Consider the following 23292-nt stretch of genomic DNA (forward strand, 5'->3'; position numbering starts at 1 on the left):
TAAAGAGAATTAATGGCACGTAAAGATTGATTGTGCGTAAAGAATGCTAAAGAATTTTAAAGGTTCGTAAAGAACAGTGAGTAAAGATGCGTAAAGAATATTAAAGACGCGTAAAGAGCGAAACTGGTCAAAATACTTCGATAATTCTACTGAAGATGGATGAGCCATAATTATTTCACTTCTTTGAGTATTTCTCCAAATTGAAAGTGGTTAATTATATCCATCTTCATCCTTATCCTTAACGAACATTTAATATCCTTTACGCAGTCTTTACGCTTCCTTTGCAATTACCCATCTTTACGGAACATGGAACTTGTCCGTAAAGAAGAGGCTTTATATTTACGTTTCTTTACGTAAGCCGAGTTAAAAATGCGTAAATTTGCGATTTCATACTGTGGGTAACGCCAATTAGTGGTGACAATTGTAGAATTATTCCACTCAATTGTATGGTTAGTTGGGCATGTGTGCTCCGATAAAGCTGAATTTTCCTTTTTGTAAAGGAAAACCGCTTGTTCATGCTCTTTCAAACGTGTACCAAACTAACGTTTGGTCTGTCTGATGTACTCGTTGTCACAGTCATTGCTTGGAATTGAATAAATGGCGTCGGTTCGTTGTTCTTTCGTGATAGGTTCCTTAAGTTTGGCGAAAATATGCCCTAAAGTCTGAAAAGGTTTTTGAGCAACTTTAACTTCAACTCCGCCCACGCTTCTTTAAATCGTGACGAAGGCGGCTTGCTTCCTGACGACTGTTTACACCTCGTCAGAAAAAAAAAGGCAGCTAATTTGAGATCATATAAAAGGACCTCTTGTTGCAGCGTTTAGTTCACCCCTGGTGAGGGCACCAGACAGGAGTGTCGAAACGTTGGGTCTATGAATTGTAACTTCTTGGGTTACATTCATTAAATCTGTAAACCAGAGTAGCATCAAACCATGTCTGATTGTCCAGCTGGTTGCCGTGTGAACTTCAATATATTATAAGTTCTTGTAGAAATAGGAACGGTAGAAGGATAGGATGAAGGCCTTTTCAAATTAAGCAATCAGCGCTCGGCCTGGTTTTGAACCACGGAGGGTTGCCACGGGAAGTTGCTGCACAAAATTTGAAACGGCCTGCATGCTTTGGCCGCAGAGTTTGGCACCGATCATATTTAGAAAGCTACACTCTTTCATTTCAGGATCGATTTTCTCAGAAAATGTCTGAGGGATGAAGCTCAAATTTGGCGAAGACATAGAGCAATATCTCAGAGATCAACAACCGTCACCAGTTAGGAGAGATTTTTAGGCATTAATTCCAGTTTGAAGTAGGGGAGGTCGCGGCTGGCGGCCACTAAGTTGCAAGCCTTGTCTCCCTTCTCTCAACAGCCTTCGGCCAAAAGTAATTTAGTAAAAGACACTTCAAACGGCCAATGAAGGCTAAAAGAAATACCACAAATAAGTTGATTAACAGTTTATTTAACTTTATAGAGATATTCAGACCGAGATGTAATTTAAATTTGCAATTTTCAGGGCTTTATTCATGACCCTCTAGATTTTGTTCGTCCTATGTCAACAATTATTAACCACGAAAATATAGTGTGGTTGGCCCGTGGTAGCTCTAAGAGCAGCGAGGAAAAAGTTTTTAAACAGGGAAAATACTACGAACCTGCTCTTTTTGAGCGGAATCATAAGCTTTTTGGATTTATTCCACAAAGGCACTAATTCTCTTAAAAAATTCTAGAAATAAAAGGAAAAAAAATTCATGTTACTGTCTCACGCTTGATAGCACTAGTTATGCAAATTAACGATAAGTAACGTAGGTGGCACTTTATCAAAACTGTAATTTACAGAAAGCATTGCCACAGTGCTACATAGTTCTACATTGTTACGTTTTTCTGTGCTATTTCTTTACTCTGACTTCATCCTTAATATCAGTGAAACTAATATGCCATAATCGACTTTGGAAAATTAGTGAAAAGCTGTAGATTGTGGTGAATGTGGTGAATGTGGTGAATGATCCTATGTAACTGAATGATCCTGAGTAACTATAAAGTGCTAAGTGACGCCAATTCGGTAATGAGTTCTTAACCTAAAATCTGCCCTGTGGCGTTTAATATGAGGCTTCATTAATTACTTCAGTGAGCCTACGTATAGCCGTAGCCTCCCCGCAAGGTGAGACTGCAGAAACCATGTAAGTTGTTTATTTATTTATCAATTCAGTTTACTTTCTACGTGAGGTATGACAATAACCCAAGTATTCCAGAAAAAGGATAATCAACCGCCTAAGGAGGTATAAATGCCAGCTTAAGACGACTGATGTGCGGTATAAAACGCACATGTAAGTTGTTTATTTATTTATTAATTCAGTTTACTTTCTACGTGAGGTATGACAATAACCCAAGTATTCCAGAAAAAGGATAATCAACCGCCTAAGGAGGTATAAATGCCAGCTTAAGACGACTGATGTGCGGTATAAAACGCACATGTAAGTTGTTTATTTATTTATCAATTCAGTTTACTTTCTACGTGAGGTATGACAATAATCCAAGTATTCCAGAAAAAGGATAATCAACCGCCTAAGGAGGTATAAATGCCAGCTTAGACGACTGATGTGCGGTATAAAACGCAGTTGTAGTGACCCCCTCGTTAGCCCTTAAGACTTTGCGTTCGGTATTACTTTCCTTCATAACTTTATCTGCGTCTAATAACCGGAGGGAGCCGGTGCATCGCCTAATGAGTTCTTTACGACTAGCTCCTAATTTACTGCTTGTGACTGTTTTTGCGTTGATCCAAAATTTAGCTTCAACGAGTGCCGCTGTGGTAGACTGCAAGAAGAGCACCGGTAGCTGCTGGAAAGAAGGTAAGATTCTCCCAGCAAAAGTTGGTGATTATTTCTAGTGAGTATAGGAAACGCTTGAGGAAAACAGAAGCGACATTGGAGTGGCGTGCTGCGTTCTTTGAGGAAGCTAGAGAATCAAGGTCGCAAATTTTATACTGCAGAAGTTTGGTTTGAAACGGACAAACCGTGATTTTCGGTATTGTATCAATCTCGTTTAATTTCTTGTTAAAATCTCCTTTGCCATATGCGAGAGAAAAGAGATAAATCGTAGCTCGTAATTTCAATGCATTGGAGTGAGTTTGTTCTTTATACTTTGTAGAACTTTAGAGTCGTCCTCGTACGCTAAGCCGTGGGCATTTTGAAGCGCCTTTCGATGTCTTGATGGGGGAGGGGAGGGGAGGATTGGGAGTGGCGGTGTTCTTCAGTTGCGGTATTTTGGCAAAGAAAATCGTAGATTGGGGAATCGAGATGGACTTTTACGTCCTGCAAAAATCGTTACTTGTGTTGTCCTTAAAGCTCTGGTGATATCGAACCAAACTTTATTTCTTCTTTATTGTTCCGTGTTCAGTGGACTTTGTAATCCATTCGTTTATCCTTCCCGTTATTTTCCGGACATAATGAGGCTTTCAACGCGGAAAATGCCTTGATTTTAAGGCAAATTTGAAACACGCAAGACCCAAAATCAGCATTACGACGAGAAACGTCAGAAATGTCGATTTTTGCGATAAGGTGACAGATAATTTGGACAGTGAGAACCATAGGATCATATCACATATTCAGGGAAAGGGAGGGAGAGGAAGTTTATCAAAAGGTGACATTTCGTTATACGGCACAATCGTTACTCTCATTCCGACGCTGCCTTAGCCTGAAATTTCAAATTGAACTAGGAGCCCATTATAATGGATTCTTTTTGGGAACTCTTAATGGGAAATTTTTTTACTTAAACAAACATTCAATATTTAGACAACCCACATAAGCCATCTTTACCTCAACAGCTTATTATAAGAATTGCGCCGAGCTGTACAACTGCGGCCAAACGATCAGCGGTGTTTACACAATCGACCCTGATGGTGAAGGTGCTTTCAATGTGTATTGTGACCAAACCACAGACGGAGGAGGGTGGACAGTGTTTCAGAGGAGACTGGATGGTTGCATGGATTTTAACCTGGGTTGGGCAGACTACAAAAAAGGCTTCGGCGATTTCCTTAATGGAGAGTTTTGGCTCGGACTAGAAAAGATCCATCGCCTGACGCAAAACGAGACAGAAAACAGGCTTCGAGTAGATCTTGGAGTAACTAGACGGAAAACTGTCTACGCTGAATATTTGTGGTTTGGGATCGGAGACAAGAAAGACCAGTATCGGCTCAAACTCGGAAACAAATCAAGTGAGTCAATCTACTTTCTCTCGGTAATCATTATCTAGAACAGCACGAAGGCGAGGATGAGAAAAGCACCAAATGTATAATGTAGGTGACGGTTGTATTAAAAATTAATATTTACAGTAATGTGTGCGTGCTTCTCCTAAGAACTGATTTCTATCACACTTGCAATTTGTATCCGGGTAAACCTTATCTATGGAAGCCGAGGGCTGAGGGAGATTTCACAGAGTCCTGCGTGGTTTGACAATTCATGATATGATGCGAGAACAGAGTTCAGTAATTGTTTTATTACAGGCTATTTTTTATAAAAATCTACAAGATAGTGTAAAAAATCCTTTTATGAAAAGGAGGCTGGACTCCAAACTCCGTAAAAAAATTTATATTGAGCTTGTTAAATTAACCACGACATTTAGCTTGAATAAATTATCTGAAACGTTTTACATTTCAAAACAAAGGGGTAACGAACTTAAGTGATAGAAAGTTAAGCTTGAACTTGAATTCCGAAAAGCAACAAAAAAAGATACGTGAAAGAATCCACGTCAGTTTCAAAGTTAAGGTTAGAATTCTTTGATGCGATTGGCTAATTTGTGAAAATCACGCGCTATGCGTGAACACAAAATGGAGTACCAAGGGGGAGATGGAGAGAAAAAAAATTGATTTGAAATTTAAAACGTAAGGGAATTTCACTTCTCTCTGAGTTTGAAAATGTTTGAGGATGCTACAAGCTTAAGGAGCTTGGAAACCAGGCAAACTTTGAACTGGAGTTGATGAATGCAATATATGCTGCAGATATCGGGTTATCCTGTCAACTTCACACGATTTTGTATATGGACTGAATTCTCTCGGCCAATCAGAGTTTCCAATATAAGTCAAATTTAAAAGAGTATCGTCATCATTATCATCATCATCATCATCATCATTATCATTATACTTTATCACTATGATTGTTATAATTATTGGTGTTTAATCATTTCTATTAGAATGTGCGACTGTCAAAGATTCTCTCAGTGATCATAACGGCTCCCCGTTTGGTACCCTGGACAAAGTTTACAAGCTTTGTACCCATAAGATGTTTGGAGGCTGGTGGTACATCAACAATACTGACTGTGCTGTTTCGTCAAATCTCAATGGTGCTCATCATTGTAAAAAGAGAAAAAGGAACAGGAACGAGACCTTGGGCGAGCGAAAGATTCACTGGGGTATGTTATCTGACACTAACGCAAGTCACACCAGTCCACTAACATCGGAAATGAAAATAAAACCTGTGGATTTACCTTTTAAGTGTTAAAACACTTTATTGAACACATGTAATCGTTCACTTGGCATCTAGTCGATTTCTTGATTAATAAAATACGTTATTTCAGTCAAACTTGTTATTGAAGAATTTGCTTTAGTATTTGTTTCTCTAAAGGTAATTTTGGAAGAATTTACAGAAATGACGGATAATATCATTTCTGTGATAATTAAGTTTCAAATCTTAAACAACTTTTCCCACCCTTTAGGCGCCTGTTCAATTTTCACCACTTTTAGCAAGGAGTTAATTTATTTTGCAACTAAATAATACATGATAACAAAAGGTGACAATGTACCACAGGGGAGTGAATTTATAGTTTGTGAGCCAGTAATAAAATTTTAATGTTCCCCTGATGCATATCAGTTCCGCTTATTCGAAGCGCTGGGCGCTCATTAACTCTCTCCAGGCGTTTATTCGGGGCAGCTGCTTACAAATGATACCATTCTTGCGAAGAGAAAAATAATGATTCAGTAAAAAGTCTAAATGAAAAAGCGTTTAAAAGAAAATAAAAGAAGGCCGAAGAAAGCAGAAGACTACACAGATGGTGCGACATGGACGCAAACCGTAATCACCAGCGACTTCAGCCGATGAGAGATGCGATGACACCTGAGAAATCTCCTATCAATCAATCAATCAATCAATCAATCAATCAATCGTTTCCTTGGAGGAATTAAAAAAAAATGGTTAAGCTTTAATCATCTCATCCTTCTGAAATTGTACTTACCAACATTTGATTTCATTATCTTTAATATATGATCCAAGAACTGATCTACCCTAGGTGATAAAAACAGATGGAAAGAAGGAAGAACCGAGAAATTTTTTTCTCAAATGAGTTTTCTACATTTTTACAGGATCGTCATTACTAAACCTTATCTCAAGCTCGAACTAAATGTCTTTCCTCAAAAACGTGAAAAAAAGCGAAAATTTTTATTAGTCCCACCTTCTGAAAAGCCTTTTACTCCTGAGTTTACATTTTAACAGGGATAATTTTTTATTTGCCCAAACTCTTGATCCAACCGCTCTCTGTGCTTAGATTTAGTTAAATCATTTCCAAAGCCGAGTTCCCTACACGTTTTTTTGTGAACCTCTCTGAATAATATTGATTAGATGATCCGTATAGTTGAGTACAACATAAATGCGTTGAAGATGCGTTGGCGATCGATCTCGAGCAAAGATCTTGGCTACCAGATAATACCAAAATGTTTTGAAAAAGTACTACAAACTGACTTAAAAGTTTATTAGAACGTTCACCGATCATCCGCCATTAGTGGGCAATCTTCGCTCTTTGCTGATTTCTGAGACGATTGTTTCAGCTTTGTGCTTTTTTCAGATCTTCTTTTTGTTCTGCCATGAGCTTCTCCAGAAAAGCATACTCCACCTCCATTGTCTGATAACTCCAATTTATGTCCTCCAGCCGCTGGACAATATCGACGTACCAGTGGTTCTTTAGAGAGCTGTCACGGCGCGAGTTCAGGGTTGGAAACTCCGATGGAGGGAGAACCATTTTGTCGTTGTTTACAAATTGATGTGTTGAATTTACGCCATCGGTGGCCATGGTTTCCTATGAAGTAAGAAATTCGTAATAAGGCGACTTTTGCGAAGATTCTTATTTGTCAATTGATGGTTTCTGTCAGTCAACTGACCAGCAAGATATTCAATCAGTCTGTAAGGTAGTCAGTTACTCTGTCAGTTAGTCAATCAGTCAGTCATTCTACACGCGTTTCCCATGCACGCGTCATAGCAGTGTTTATTACGCATAAGGATTTTACTTCACTGTAACTGCAGCTTGCATCTGTAATGAAAGCATTCGCAAATAACATATTGAATATCACTTCGTTATCCTGAAAAATTTTGGTAAAAGTTTCATGTGCATCAATATGATCCACTCAAAGAGCGAATTGTTATTGATTCTTGAAGCTTTTGTGAAGCATTTCGTAATTCATAGCTATAACTTTTAACAAGAACTTGCCAACACGAAAACGTGTATTTATGTTGATTTGTTTCAGCCGACAACACACATAATCAAAAGATAATTGCCTCTAATTTAGACAGAAAGCCACAAAAGAGACTGTGCTAATGAAGGCAATTAATGTACCGTTGTTTAACATCAACAGGTCAAAAAGTTTGGAAACAAATCACAACATAAGTACCGTTTAAGCGGAGGAAAAATCTAGGTCAGTTCTTCTTCATTAGAGAGAGCGTGAACAAGAAGTTGAGTATCTGTACTCAGTTTACGAAGTCTTATTTACAGTGTACATGGGCAGAACGCGTTAGCTGAGGTTCTTAACATTCTGGAGATTTTATATCGCGCCGTTCTTTTGTGTGAATTGTTCTGTGAGTGGGTCAATTCTTTGTTTTAAAAGGGCCTCTTTCAAAATGTTTTCTTTCTTTTCGCAGTTGGCTTCCATTTGTGAGAGTGTGCGTATGTCGACCCCTACAGGTCTCAAACGACTCGACCTCCTTGAAGAGCAAAATTTGGAGCCTTGATTTAAATAAGATAAGAACTCAGTTTACAGTGTACTCAGTTTACAGATTTAATGAATGTAACCGAAGAAGTTACAATTCATAGACCCAACGTTTCGACACTACTGTCTAGTGCCTTCATCAGGGGTGATCCAAACGCTGCAACAAGAGGTCCTTTTAAATGATAACTAATTAGCTGCCTTTTTTCTGACGAGGTGTAAATAGGCGTCAGGAAGCAAGCCGCCATCGTCACGATTTAAAGGAGCGTGGGCGGAGTTAATATGCCAAGCCTCCAAACATAGGCGCTGGTGGTCACAGTATGAAATTATAAATTTACGAATCCGTAAAGATGCCGTAAAGTAAGTATAAGATCCTTTATACGCGTCTTATAGAACTTCTTTACACTCTCGTAAAGAATGTCTTAAAGTTTGACAAGCTTAGTATTACAAACATCACAAGCATTACGCTTCCACAGGTCATTGCAAGGCCCATTTAATGGAAAAAAACATGATTGTCTCATCACGACAACTTCCTGATCATGAGTTTGAACGCGCGTTAAAAAAGGGTAGTTTAAACATATTTATGCGAACAGAAAGTTTAGAACCGGTGTAAAAGACAGAATACAGATGCGGAAAAAGAATTAAAGCACGTAAAGACTGGTTATGCGAAGGAAAAGTTAAGGGTCGTTGAGGATTCGTAAAGAGAATTAATGGCGCGTAAAGATTGACTGTGCGGAAAGAATGCTAAAGAATTTTAAAGGTTCGTAAAGAACAGTGAGTAAAGATGCGTAAAGAATATTAAAGACGCGTAAAGAGTTAAAAGCGAAACTGGTCAAAATACCTCGATAATTCTACTGAAGATGGATGAGCCATAATATTTCACTTCTTTGAGTATTTCTCCAAATTGATAATTGATAATTATATCCGTGATCTTGATCCTTATCCTTTACGAACATTTAATATCCTTTACTCAGTCTTTACGCTTCCTTTGCAATTACGCATCTTTACGGAACGCGGAACTTGTCCGTAAAGAAGAGGCTTTATATTTACGTTTCTTTACGTAAGCCGAGTTAAAAATACCTAAATTTGCGATTTTATACTGTGGGTAACGCCAATTAGTGGTGATAATTTTAGAATTATCCCACTCAATTGTATGGTTAGTTGGGCATGTGTGCTCCGATAAAGCTGAATTTTCCTTTTTGTAAAAGAAAACCGCTTGTTGATGCTCTTTCAAACGTGTACCAAACTAACGTTTGGTCTGTCTGATGTACTCGTTGTCACAGTCATTGCTGGGAATTGAATAAATGGGGTTGGTTCGTTGTTCTTTCGTGATAGGTTCCTTAAGTTTGGCGAAAATATGCCCCAAAGTCTGAAAAGGTTTTTGAGCAACTTTAACTTCAACTCCGCCCACGCTTCTTTAAATCGCGACGAAGGCGGCTCGCTTCCTGACGACTGTTTACACCTCGTCAGAAAAAAAAAAAGGCAGCTAATTTGAGATCATATAAAAGGACCTCTTGTTGCAGCGTTTAGTTCACCCCTGGTGAAGGCACCAGACAGGAGTGTCGAAACGTTGGGTCCATGAATTGTAACTTCTTCTGTTACATTCACTAAATCTGTAAAACCAGAGTAGCATCAAACCATGTCTGATTGTCCACCTGGTTGCCGTGTGAACTTCAATATATTTTAAGTTCTTGTAGAAATAGGAACGGTAGAAGGATAGGATGAAGGCCTTTTCAAATTAAGCAATCAGCGCTCGGCCTGGTTTTGAACCATGGAGGGTTGCCACGGGAAGTTGCTGCACAAAATTTGAAACGGCCTGCAAACTTTGGTCGCAGAGTTTGGCACCGATCATATTTAGAAAGATACACTCTTTCATTTCAGGATCGATTTTCTCAGAAAATGTCTCAAGGATGAAGCTCAAATTTGGCGAAGACATAGAGCAATATCTCAGAGATCAACAACCGGCACCAGTTAGGAGAGATTTTTAGGCATTAATTCCAGTTTGCTAAAAGAAGGCTAAAAGAAATACCACAAATAAGTTGATTAACAGTTTATTTAACTTTATAGAGATATTCAGACCGAGATGTAATTTAAATTTGCAATTTTCAGGGCTTTATTCATGACCCTGATGTCAACAATTATTAACCACGAAAATATAGTGTGGTTGGCCCGTGGTAGCTCTAAGAGCAGCGAGGAAAAAGTTTTTAAACAGGGAAAATACTACGAACCTGCTCTTTTTGAGCGGAATCATGAGCTTTTTGGATTTATTCCACAAAGGCACTAATTCTCTTAAAAAATTCTAGAAATAAAAGGGAAAAAAATTCATGTTACTGTCTCACGCTTGATAGCACTAGTTATGCAAATTAACGATAAGTAACGTAGGTGACACTTTATCAAAACTGTAATTTACAGTAAGCATTGCCACAGTGCTACATAGTTCTACATTGTTACGTTTTTCTGAGCTATTTCTTTACTCTGACTTCATCCTTAATATCAGTGAAACTAATATGCCATCATCGACTTTGGAAAATTAGTGAAAAGCTTTAGATTGTGGTGAATGTGGTGAATGATCCCATGTAACTGAATGATCCTGAGTAACTATAAAGTGCTACGTGACGCCAATTCGGTAATGAGTTCTTAACTTAAAATCTGCCCTGTGGCGTTTAATATGAGGCTTCATTAATCACTTCAGTGAGCCTACGTATAGCCGTAGCCTCCCCCGCAAGGTGAGACTGCAGAAACCATGTAAGTTGTTTATTTATTTATCAATTGAGGTTACTTTCTACGTGAGGTATGACAATAACCCAAGTATTCCAGAAAAAGGATAATCAACCGCCTAAGGATGTATAAATGCCAGCTTAAGACGACTGATGTGTGGTATAAAACGCAGTAGTGACCCCCTCGTGAGCCCTTAAGACTTTGCGTTCGGTATTACTTTCCTTCACAACTGTATCTGCGTCTAATAACCGGAGGGAGCCGGTGCATTGCCTAATGAGTTCTTTACGACTAGCTCCTAATTTACTGCTTGTGACTGTTTTTGCGTTGATCCAAAATTTAGCTTCAACGAGTGCTGCTGTGGTAGACCGCAAGAAGAGCACCGGTAGCTGCTGGAAAGAAGGTGAGATTCTCCCAGCAAAAGTTGGTGATTATTTCTAGTGAGTATAGGAAACGCTTGAGGAAAACAGAAGGGACATTGGAGCGGCGTGCTGCGTTCTTCGAGGAAGCTAGAGAATCAAGGTTGCAAATTTTATGTTGCAGAAGTTTGGTTTGAAACGGACAAACCGTGATTTTCGGTATTGTATCAATCTCGTTTAATTTCTAGTTAAAATCTCCTTTGCCATATGCGAGAGAAAAGAGATAAATCGTATTTCGTAATTTCAATGTATTGGAGTGAGTTTGTTCTTTATACTTTGCAGAACTTTAGAGTCATCCTGTTACGCTAAGCCGTAGGCATTTTGAAGCGCCCGTCGATACCTTGAGGGGGGAGGGGAGGGGAGGATTGGGAGTGGCGGTGTTCTTCAGTAGCGCTATTTTGGCAAAGAAAATCGTAGATTGGGGGATCGAGATGGACTTTCACATCCTGCAATGTTCGTTACTTGTGTTGTCCGTAAAGCTCTGGTAATAGAGAACCAAACTTTATTTCTTCTTTATTGTTTCGTGTTCAATGGGCTTTGTAATCCATTCGTATATCCTTCCCGTTATTTTCCGGACACAATGAGGCTTTTCAAAGCGGAAAATGCCTTGATTTAAATGCCTCGATTTTAAGGCAAATTTGAAACACGCAAGATCAGCATTACGACGAGAAACGTTAGAAATGTCGATTTTTGCGATAAGCTGACAGAATTTGGAGAGTGAGAACCATAGGATCATATCACATATTCAAATGAGAGAGACCAGAGCGTGAAAGTAGTATAGTATGCGAAAGGGAGGGAGAGGAAGTTTATCAAAAGGTGACATTTCGGGATACGGCACAATCGTTACTCTCATTCCGACACTGCCTTAGCCTGAAATTTCAAATTGAACTAGGAGCCCATTATAATGGACTCTTTTTGGGAACTCTTAATGGGAATTTTTTTTACTTAACAAGCATTCAATATTTAAATAACCCACACAAGCCATCTTTACCTCAACAGCTTATTATAAGAATTGCGCCGAGCTTTACAACTGCGGCCAAACGATCAGCGGTGTTTACACAATCGACCCTGATGGTGAAGGTGCCTTCAATGTGTATTGTGACCAAACTACAGACGGAGGAGGGTGGACAGTGTTTCAGAGGAGACTGGATGGTTGCATGGATTTTAACCTGGGTTGGGCAGACTACAAAAGAGGCTTCGGTGATTTCCTTAATGGAGAGTTTTGGCTCGGACTAAAGAAGATCCATCGCCTGACGCAAAACGAGACAGAAAACAGGCTTCGAGTAGATCTTGGAGTAACTAAACGGAAAACTGTCTACGCTGAATATTTGTGGTTTGGGATCGGAGACAAGAAAGACCAGTATCGGCTCAAACTCGGAAACAAATCAAGTGAGTCAATCTACTTTCTCTCGGTAATCATTATCTAGAACAGCACGAAGGCGAGGATGAGAAAAGCATTAAATGTATAATGTAGGTGACGGTTGTATTAAAAATTAATATTTACAGTAATGTGTGCGTGCTTCTCCTAAGAACTGATTTCTATCACACTTGCAATTTGTATCCGGGTTAACCTTATCTATGGAAGCCGAGGGCTGAGGGAGATTTCACAGAGTCCTGCGTGGTTTGACAATTCATGATATGATGCGAGAACAGAGTTCAGTAATTGTTTTATTACAGGCTATTTTTTATGAAAATCTACAAGATAGTGTAAAAAATCCTTTTATGAAAAGGAGGCTGGACTCCAAACTCCGTAAAAAAATTTATATGGAGCCTGTTAAATTAACCACGACATTTAGCTTGAATAAATTATCTGAAACTTTCACATTTCAAAACAAAGGGGTAACGAACTTAAGTGATAGCAAGTTAAGCTTGAACTTGAATTCCGAAAAGCAACAAAAAAAGATACGTGAAAGAATCCACGTCAGTATCAAGGTTAAGGTTAGAATTATTTGATGCGATTCGCTAATTTGTAAAAATCACGCGCTACGTGTGAACACAAAATGGAGTACCAAGGGGGAGATGGAAAAAAAAAAAAATTGATTTGAAATTTAAAACGTAAGGGAATTTCACTTCTCTCTGAGTTTGAAAAAGTTTGAGAACGCTACACGCTTAAGGAGCTTGGAAACCAGGCAAACTTTGAGCTGGAGTTGATAAATGCAATATATGCTGCAGATATCGCGTATCCTGTCAACTTCACACGATTTTGTATATGGACTGAATTCTCTCTGCCAATCAGAGTTTCCAATATAAGTCAAATTTAAAATTAAGAGTATCGTCATCATTATCATCATCATCATTATCATTATACTTTATCACTATAATTGTTATAATTGTTGGTGTTTTATCATTTCTATTAGATTGTGCGACTGTAAGCGATTCTCTCAGTGATCATAACGGCTCCCCGTTTCGTACCCGGAACAACGTTTACAAGCATTGTACCCATAAGATGTTTGGAGGCTGGTGGTACATCAACAATACTAACTGTGCTGTTTCGTCAAATCTCAATGGTGCTCATCATTGTAAAAAGAGAAAAAGGAACATGAACGAGATTTTGGGCGAGCTAAAGATTCACTGGGGTATGTTATCTGACACTGATGCAAGTCACACCAGTCCACTAACATCGGAAATGAAAATAAAACCTGTGGATTTACCTTTTAAGTGTTAAAACACTTTATTGAACACATGTAATCGTTCACTTGGCATCTAGTCGATTTCTTGATTAATAAAATACGTTATTTTAGCCAAACTTATTATTGAAGAATTTGCTTTAGTATTTGTTTCTCTAAACGTAATTTTGGAAGAATTTACAGAAATGACGGATAATATAATTTCTGTGATAATTAAGTTTCAAATCTTAAACAACTTTTCCCACCCTCTGGGCGCCTCTTCAATTTTCACCACTTTTAGAAAGGAGTTAATTTATTTTGCAACTAAATAATACATGATAACAAAAGGTGACGATGTACCACAGGGGAGTGAATTTATAGTTTGTGAGCCAGTAATGAAATTTTTATGCTCCCCTGATGCATTTCAGTTCCGCTTATTCGAAGCGCTGGGCGCTCATTAACTCTCTCTGGGCGTTTATTCGGGGCAGCTGCTTAGAAATGATAACATTCTTGCTAAAAGAAAAAGCATGATTCAGTAAAAAGTCTAAATAAAAAAGCGTTTAAAAGAAAATAAAAGAAGAGAGCTAGAGAGCTGTCACGGCGCGAGTTCAGGGTTGGAAACTCCGATGGAGGGAGAACCATTTTGTCGTTGTTTACAAATTGATGTGTTGAATTTACGCCATCGGTGGCCATGGTTTCCTATGAAGTAAGAAATTCATAATAAGGCGACTTTTGCGAAGATTCTTATTTGTCAATTTATGGTTTCTGTCAGTCAACTGACCAGCAAGATATTCAATCAGTCAGTAAGGTAGTCAGTTACTCTGTCAGTTAGTCAATCAGTCAGTCAGTCTACATGCATTTCCCATGCACGCGTCATAGCAGTGTTTATTACGCATAAGGATTTTACTTCACTGTGACTGCAGCTTACATCTGTAATGAAAGCATTCGCAAATAACATATTGAATATCACTTCGTAATCCTGAAAAATTTTGGTAAAAGTTTCATGTGCATCAATATGATCCACTCAAAGAGCGAATAGTCATGGATTCTTGAAGCTTTTGTGAAGCGTTTTGTAATTCATGGCTATAACTTTTAACTAGAACTTGCCAATATGAAAACGTGTATTTATGTTGATTTGTTTCAGCCGACCGACACGCATAATCAAAAGATAATTGCCTCTAATTTAGACAGAAAATCACAAAAAAGACTGTGCTAATGAAGGCAATTAATGTACCGTTGTTTAACATCAACAGGTCAAAAAGTTTGGAAACAAATCACAACATAAGTACCTTTTAAGTTGAGTAAAAATCTAAGTATGTTCTTCTTCATTAGAGAGCGTGAAGAAGTAGTTGAGTATCTGTAGTCAGTTTACGAAGTCTTATTTACAGTGTACGTGGGCAGAACGCGTTAGCTGAAGTTCTTAACATTCTTGAAATTTTATATCGCGCCGTTCTTTTGTGTGAATTGTTCCGAGAGTGAGTCAGTTCTTTGTTTCAAAAGTGTCTCTTTAAAATGTTTTCTTTCTTTTCGCAGTTGGCTTCCATTTGTGAGAGCGAACGTATGTCGACCCCTGCAGGTCTCAAACGGCTCGACTTCCTTGAAGAGCAAATTTTGAAGCCTTGATTTAAATAAGATAAGAAATGTGGTAAATTTTGAGCTTAATCGTTGAAGAAAGTGAGATGCTTTTGCTTTTTGTCGCATGTGTTGGGATTCAGGTTTTCCTGTCCCACGCTCGACAAAAAAACAAACAAACAAACAAAACCAATGTTGTCATCGATATTTCTAGTTTACTTTAGGCTTCTCATTTAAGAACAATTATTATTTTTAAAATATCCCGTACAGTATAAAAATTTTCCCTTTCATTTTTCACCGACTTCTCTTCTACATGTTTGAGAGCAAATTTTCCAACAATAGAGAAATCTCATTTCACTTTTTTTTTTCGAGTAATGCAAGTGCACCTTATTGTCATTCTTTTCAACAAGTATGTTCCTGCAGCGAAGACGTCGAGACGAATTTGTCAAAATTAACATAAATATTCAAAATGAAAAAAATAAAACTTGGCGAATCGGGAAGTTTTGGTTTAGTTTTTTGATTTAGTAGCAGTTTGATTTGGCACATGCTTTGGTTTTTCTTTTCGCAACCAAACAATTATGAACAAATATTCCTTAGCATAAACAATTTGGACGTTTCTGGGGTAATGGCTTGAGTAAACATAACAAAAAAGCTACCTCCAACCAAAAATTTTGTACAAACTGGCTGATGCAACAGTAGTTCTGTTGTAAATCAGATCGAAGATTTTTATTCTAATTTTCTTTAAGCCTTTTGGTTAAGGAAAATATACAAGCTCTCTTTTGTCTGTTTTTTTAGCTCAAGCGAAGTGTCATGGGAAAATCAAAATAGCTACGGTTCAAATTATCATGTTCCCTACCTTGCTTGGACTTGTTTCGTGGCTCCTGTTGGTAGAAAGATGAATCTAAAAGGCAACAAAAACTAAAACATCAAACTAAGTTCGTAATATCTTCAAAAAATTAGCACAAATAGGGATCTGTTCCAAGAAGATGCTGCGCGTTTAAATGACTGTTATGAACAACTACTGTTATATTCAACCTACCATCACTGCTGAGACATATTTAACCTGCTCTTCAGGAACAGATTTTAACGGCAATCCCACTGATCTAACTCGAGGAGTTTTAGACTTTGGCGTGACATACTGCGAGCGAGACATGTTCAGTGAGGGTGCACTCCGTCTTACAGCTGTTTCCACGTGGTTTTGTGGACGTAAATTGATTCATAGAATGAATCATTAATCAACAAAGGACCCGTTGAAACAGAATTTTAGGATTCAACCTCCATTAGGTATATCATGATACCCGCGAGAATCGACAAAATTTATAGTTTCGAAAATTTGCTTTGCATATTTGGAATTCAAGAGCCTTGGATATTTAACAGTTGAAAAATCAAGTGTATATTATCATGACAGGTATAATATTTTTACTGATAAGATTGTGATTTATTCTAATCTTTGAGTTTGGCTTACTATTTTGACTTCTCTAGTCTTCTTTGTCTCCATGGTTACCGACAGGCAGCAGGATTTCGATGACCATTGACAAATGGACGTGCATATAAAATATATTTAATATAATATAATAATATTATATATTTAATAATATATAAGATTTAATGAATGTAACCGAAGAAATTACAATTCATAGACCCAACGTTTCGACACTCCTGTCTATTGCCTTCATCAGGGGTGATCCAAACGCTGCAACAAGATGTTCTTTTACATGATCCCTAATTAGCTGCCTTTTTTCTGACGAGGTGTAAATAGGCGTCAGGAAGCAAGCCGCCAAAGGCGCTGGTGGTCACAGTATGAAATTATAAATTTACGAATCCGTAAAGATGCCGTCAAGTAAGTGTAAGATCCTCTATACGCGTCTTATAGAACTTCTTTACGCTCACGTAAAGAATGTCTTAACGCTTTGAAAACGATAGTACGTAAAGATCACAGAGAGACTAAAAACGTTATCTTTACGTGCCTTGTTAAAGAATATTTACGATATTTTACTGTGACTGTAAAGCGATCAGAAAGGCGATCTTTACGCGTTATTAAACTATCGTAAATGGACAATATTTACATGCCCATTTGCCATTTTGCAGTTGTCTGAATTTTTTGGCAACATTCCCTTTTGCTAATCAGACTATAACAAATGTGAGCTAGTGACAACATCAGCGTAATGCGCTATGTTAGTGCGTATTGCCAAAAATCGTATCGAGAGTGTTTGCGATATTTTACGCTTCTGTAAAACGGTGCCGCACATGCCTTTCAAGGACTGACCCATATATAACAACACGTGTTTTATACATTGGAATTTATTTTATTGTCATAACCCTTTAACTTGATTTTGTAATTTTCACAGTAACGTAGCAAGAGGTTTATATACACGGGATAAGAACTGAAAAATACAAATGTCATAAATATAAATATTTTTACATAGATATAAAAATGTCTCATTGGTTTCGCACAGCTTATAGGCACATGGACCTTTGAGTTACTTTTCTTTGATTCCGTCTCCTTGCTGCCCGAGTTGTTCTCGGTGACAAGTTTACACAAAGAGTCCACTTTGTTTGAAAGCTCTTCGAACTTTAAGGCATTTTCTTCATCGCGCTGCCTCAGTTGCTCTCTTAATGATTAGTTTTCTTTCAATCGTCTAGTAGCACAGTATAACTGTCGCTAACGCTGATGTGGTCGGAAATTCTTGAGATTTTTAAAAGAAAAAGAGTTCACAGATCACTTCACACGCCAAAAATAAAGCCAGGAGTAATCGCTAACGACGCAAAAAGGACGCTAATATTCGCGCCATGAATACAAATATATGATGTCTTACCTTCTGACAGGCTCATTGCAGTCTCGTAAATACGATCCTTTATCAAACAGTACTGAATTTGTCGGAAGAATTGTCCGAATTAAAGACGTAATTTAGTGTTAAGAACTCATGGAGTTGAAAACGTAAATTAGCCAATGTAAAGAGTTAAAAGGCTGACGTTTCGAGCGTTAGCCCTTCATCAGAGCGATTCACGAAGGGCTACCGCTCGAAACGTCAGCCTTTTAACTCTTTACATTGGCTAATTTACGTTTTCAACTCAGTTGTTATCACTAAATCACCTGTAATAGTGTAGTTTGATCGTCCGGGTGAGTGTAGTCCTGAGAAGGACTATTTGAAGGACCGCTCAAAAAGAACAGGTTCATAGTATTTTCCCTGTTTAAAAACTCTTTCCTCGCTACTCTTAGAGCTACCACGGGCTAACCACACTGTATTTTCGTGGTTAATAATTGTTGACATCAGGGTCATGAATAAAGCCCTGGAAATTGCATATTTAAATTACTTCTCGGTCTGAATATCTCTATAAAGTTAAATAAAATGTTAATCAACTTATTTGTGATATTTATTTTAGCCTTCATTGGCCGTTTGAAGTGTCTTTTACGAAATTACTTTTGGCCGAAGGCCGTTGAGAGAAGGGAGACAAGGCTTGCAACTTGGTGGCCGCCAGCCGTGACATCCTCAACTTCAAACTGGAATTAATGCCAAAAAATCTCTCCTAACTGGCGACGGCTGTTGATCCCTGAGATATTGCGCTATGTCTTCACCAAATTTGAACTCCATCTCTCAGACATTTTCTGAGAAAATCGATCTTGAAATGAAACAATGTAGCTTTCTAAATATGATCGGTGCCAAACTCAGCGACCAAAGCATGCAGGCCGTTTCAAATTTTGTGCAGCAACTTCCCGTGGCAGCCCTCCATGGTTCAAAACCAAGCTGAGCGCTGATTGCTAAATTTGAAAGAGCCTTCATCCTATCTTTCTACCGTTCCTATCTCTACAAGAACTTAAAATATATTAAAGTTCACACGGCAACCAGGTGGACAATCAGACATGGTTTGACGCTACTCTGGTTTACAGATTTAATGAATGTAACCGAAGAAGTTACAATTCATAGACCCAACGTTTCGACACTCCTGTCTATTGCCTTCATCAGGGGTGAACTAAACCCTGCAACAAGAGTTCCTCTTATATGATCATTAGTTTTTTTTTTTTTCTGTCGAGGTGTAAATAGTCGTCAGGAAGCAAGCCGCCTTCGTCACGATTTAAAGGAGCGTGGGCGGAGTTGAAGTTAAAGTTGTTCAAAAACTTTTTCAGACTTTGGGACATATTTTTGCCAAACCTAAGTATCCTGTCACGAAAAAACAAGGAACCGACGCCATTTATTCTATTCCCTGCAATGACTGTGACAACGAATACATCGGACAGACCAAACGTCAGTTTGGTACACGTTTGAAAGAGCATCAAAAAGCGGTTTTCTTTTGCAAAAAGGAAAATTCAGCTTTATTGGAGCACACATGCCTAACTAACCACACAATTGGGTGGGATAATTCTAAAATTATCACCACTAATCGGTGTTACCCACAGTATGAAATCGCAAATTTACTTATCTTTAACTCTTGCGTAAAGAAAGTTAAAGGATGTTAAATGTTCGTAAAGGATAAGGATCAAGATGGATATAATTAACCACTTTCTATTTGTAGAAATACTTAAAGAAGTGAAATAATTATGGCTCATCCATCTTCAGTAGAATTATCGAGGTGTTTTTACCCCATTCCTCACATTATTTACCCACAATCAGTCTTTACGCGCCGTTAATTCTCTTTACGAATCTTTAGTGTTCCTTAACGACCCTTAACTTTTCCTTCACACAATCTGTCTTTACGTGCTTTTAATTCTCTTACCACATCTGTGTTCTGTCTTTTACACCGGTTCTAAACTTTCAGTTCGCATGAATATGTTTAAATTACCTTTTTTTAACGCGCCTTGAAACTCATTATCAGGAAGTTGTCGTGATGAGACAATCATGTTTTTTTTTCCACTAAATGGACCTTGCAATGACGTGTGGAAGCGTGATGCTCTAATGTTTGTAATACTAAGCTTGTCGAACTTTAAGATCCGTCTGTCAATGGTTCTAGTCTTAGGGAGGAGGTGATTTAGTACAGTACCCGAGGGTAACATGTAATAGACAAGTGTAGTTTGATCGTCCGGGTGAGTGTAGTCTTAAGAAGGACTGTTGTTGGTAATGGTGACTGACGTTTCGACAACCTGAGCGGAAGTCATCATCAGAGCCACTTGACTCTGATGATGACTTCCGTAGCCTCCCTCGCAACGTGAGACTGCAGAAACCATGTCAATTGTTTATTTGTTTATCAATTCAGTTTATTTTCTACGGGAGGCATGGCAATGACCCCAGTATTCCAGAAAAAGGATAATCAACCTCCTCAGGAGGTATAAATACCAGCTTAAGACGACTGATATGCGGTATAAAACGCACTAGTGACCCCCTCGTGAGCCTTTTAAGACCTTGCGTTCGGTATTTCTTTCCTTCACAACTGTAACTGCGTTTAATAACCGGAGGGAGCTGGTGCATCGCCTAATGAGTTCTTTACGACTAGCTCCTAATTTACTGCTTGTGACTGTTTTTGCGTTGATCCAAAATTTAGCTTCAATGAATGCCGCTGTGGTAGACTGCAAGAAGAACACCGGTAGCTGCTTGAAAGAAGGTAAGATTCTCCCAGCACAAGTTGGTGATTATTTCTTGTGAGTATAGGCAACGCTTGAAGAAAACAGAAGCGACATTGGAGCGGCGTGCTGCGTTCTTTGAGGAAGTTAGAGAATGAAGGTCGTAAATTTTACATTGCAAAAGTTTTGTTTGAAACGGGTAAACCGTGATTTTCGGTATTATATCAATCTCGTTTAAATTCTTGTTAAAATCCCCTTTGCCATATGCAAGAGAAAAGAGATAAATCGTATTTCGTAATTTCAATGCATTGGAGTGAGTTTGTTCTTTATACTTTGCAGAACTTTAGAGTCATCCTGGTAAGCTAAGCCGTGGGCATTTTAAGCGCCCTTCGATGTCTTGATGGGGGGGGGGGGGGGAGGGGAGGATTGGGAGTGGCGGTGTTCTTCAGTTGCGGTATTTTGGCAAAGAAAATCGTAGATTGGGGGATCGAGGTGGACTTTCACATCCTGCAATGTTCGTTACTTGTGTTGTCCGTAAAGCTCTTATGATAGAGAACCAAACTTTATTTCTTCTTTATTGTTTCGTGTTTAATAGGCTTTGTAATCCATTCGTATATCCTTCCCGTTATTTTCCGGACACAATGAGGCTTTTCAAAGCGGAAAATGCCTTGATTTTAAGGCAAATTTGAAACACGCAAGACCCAAAATAAGCATTACGACGAGAAACGTTAGAGATGTCGATTTTTGCGATAAGGTGACAGATAATTTGGACAGTGAGAACCATAGGATCATATCACATATTCAAATGAGAGAGACCAGAGCGTGAAAGTAGCACAGTTTGTGAAAGGGAGGGAGAGGAAGTTTATCAAGAGGTGACATTTCGGGATACGGCACAATCGTTACTCTCATTCCGACACTGGCTTAGCCTGAAATTTCAAACTGAACGAGGAGCCCATTATAATGGATTCTTTTTGGGAACTCTTAATGGGAAATTTTTTTACTAAACAAACATTCAATATTTAAACAACCCATATAAGCCATCTTTACCTAAACAGCTTATAATAAGAATTGCGCCGAGCTTTACAACTGCGGCCAAACGATCAGCGGTGTTTACACAATCGACCCTGATGGTAAAGGTACCTTCAATGTGTATTGTGACCAAACCACAGACGGAGGAGGGTGGACAGTGTTTCAGAGGAGACTGGATGGTTGCATGGATTTTAACCTGGGTTGGGCAGACTACAAAAAAGGCTTCGGTGATTTCCTTAATGGAGAGTTTTGGCTCGGACTAGAGAAGATCCATCGCCTGACGCAAAACGAGACAGAAAACAGGCTTCGAGTAGATCTGGGAGTAACTAAACGCAAAACTGTCTACGCTGAATATTTGTGGTTTGGGATTGGAGACAAGAAAGACAACTATCGGCTGAAACTCGGAAACAAATCAGGTGAGTCAATCTGCTTTCTCTCGGTAATCATTATCTAGAACAGCACGGAGGCGAGGATGAGAAAAGCATCAAATGTATAATGTAGGTGACGGTTGTATTAAAAATTAATATTTACAGTAATGTGTGCGTGCTTCTCCTAAGAACTGATTTCTATCACACTTGCAATTTGTATCCGGGTAGACCTTATCTATGGAAGCCGAGGGCTGAGGGAGATTTCACAGACTCCTGCGTGGTTTGACAATTCATGATATGATGCGAGAACAGAGTTCATTAATTGTTTTATTACAGGCTATTTTTTATGAAAATCTACAAGATAGTGTAAAAAATCCTTTTATGAAAAGGAGGCTGGACTCCAAACTCCGTAAAAAAATTTATATTGAGCTTGTTAAATTAACCACGACATTTAGCTTGAATGAATTATCTGAAACGTTTTACATTTCAAAACAAAGGGGTAACTAACTTAAGTGATAGAAAGTTAAGCTTGAACTTGAATTCTGAAAAACAACAACAAAAAAAGGTACGAGATAGAATCCACGTCAGTTTCAAAGTTAAGGTTAGAATTCTTTGATGTGACTGGCTAATTTGTGAAAATCATGCGCTATACGTGAACACAAAATGGAGTACCAAGGGGGAGATGGAGAGAAAAAAATTTGATCTGAAATTTAAAACGTAAGGGAATTTCACTTCTCTCTGAGTTTGAAAAAGTTTGAGAACGCTACATGCTTAAGGAGCTTGGAAACTAGGCAAACTTTGAACTCGAGTTGATAAATGCAATATATGCTGCAGATATTGGGTTATCCTATTACTTCACACGATTTTGTATATGGACTGAATTCTCTCTGCCAATCAGAGTTTCCAATATAAGTCAAATTTAAAATTAAGAGTATCGTCATCATTATCATCATCATCATTATTATCATTATACTTTATCACTATAATTGTTATAATTATTGGTGTTTTATCATTTCTATTAGAATATGCGACTGTCAATGATTCTCTCAGTGATCATAACGGCTCCCCGTTTCGTACCCAGGACAAAGTTTACAAGCATTGTACCCATAAGATGTTTGGAGGCTGGTGGTACATCAACAATAC

The 23292-nt window shown here is 38.3% G+C and overlaps 2 protein-coding genes across 2 annotated transcripts; both read left to right on the top strand.

The window, feature by feature from the left end:
- The first annotated feature begins 2687 nt into the window (after positions 1-2687).
- Positions 2688-5508, top strand: LOC136282056 (angiopoietin-related protein 7-like). The gene is made up of 3 exons (XM_066169238.1): positions 2688-2832; positions 3807-4196; positions 5171-5508. The coding sequence occupies exons 1-3, from the start codon at positions 2706-2708 to the stop codon at positions 5476-5478; spliced, it is 825 nt and encodes a 274-aa protein (XP_066025335.1). The 5' UTR covers positions 2688-2705; the 3' UTR covers positions 5479-5508.
- A 5429-nt stretch (positions 5509-10937) lies between these two features.
- Positions 10938-13755, top strand: LOC131786059 (angiopoietin-related protein 7-like). The gene is made up of 3 exons (XM_059103041.2): positions 10938-11064; positions 12080-12469; positions 13438-13755. The coding sequence occupies exons 1-3, from the start codon at positions 10938-10940 to the stop codon at positions 13743-13745; spliced, it is 825 nt and encodes a 274-aa protein (XP_058959024.2). The 3' UTR covers positions 13746-13755.
- Positions 13756-23292: the final 9537 nt, after the last annotated feature.

This window comes from Pocillopora verrucosa, chromosome 6, assembly GCF_036669915.1.
Source record: "Pocillopora verrucosa isolate sample1 chromosome 6, ASM3666991v2, whole genome shotgun sequence".
Lineage (NCBI taxonomy): Eukaryota > Metazoa > Cnidaria > Anthozoa > Scleractinia > Pocilloporidae > Pocillopora > Pocillopora verrucosa.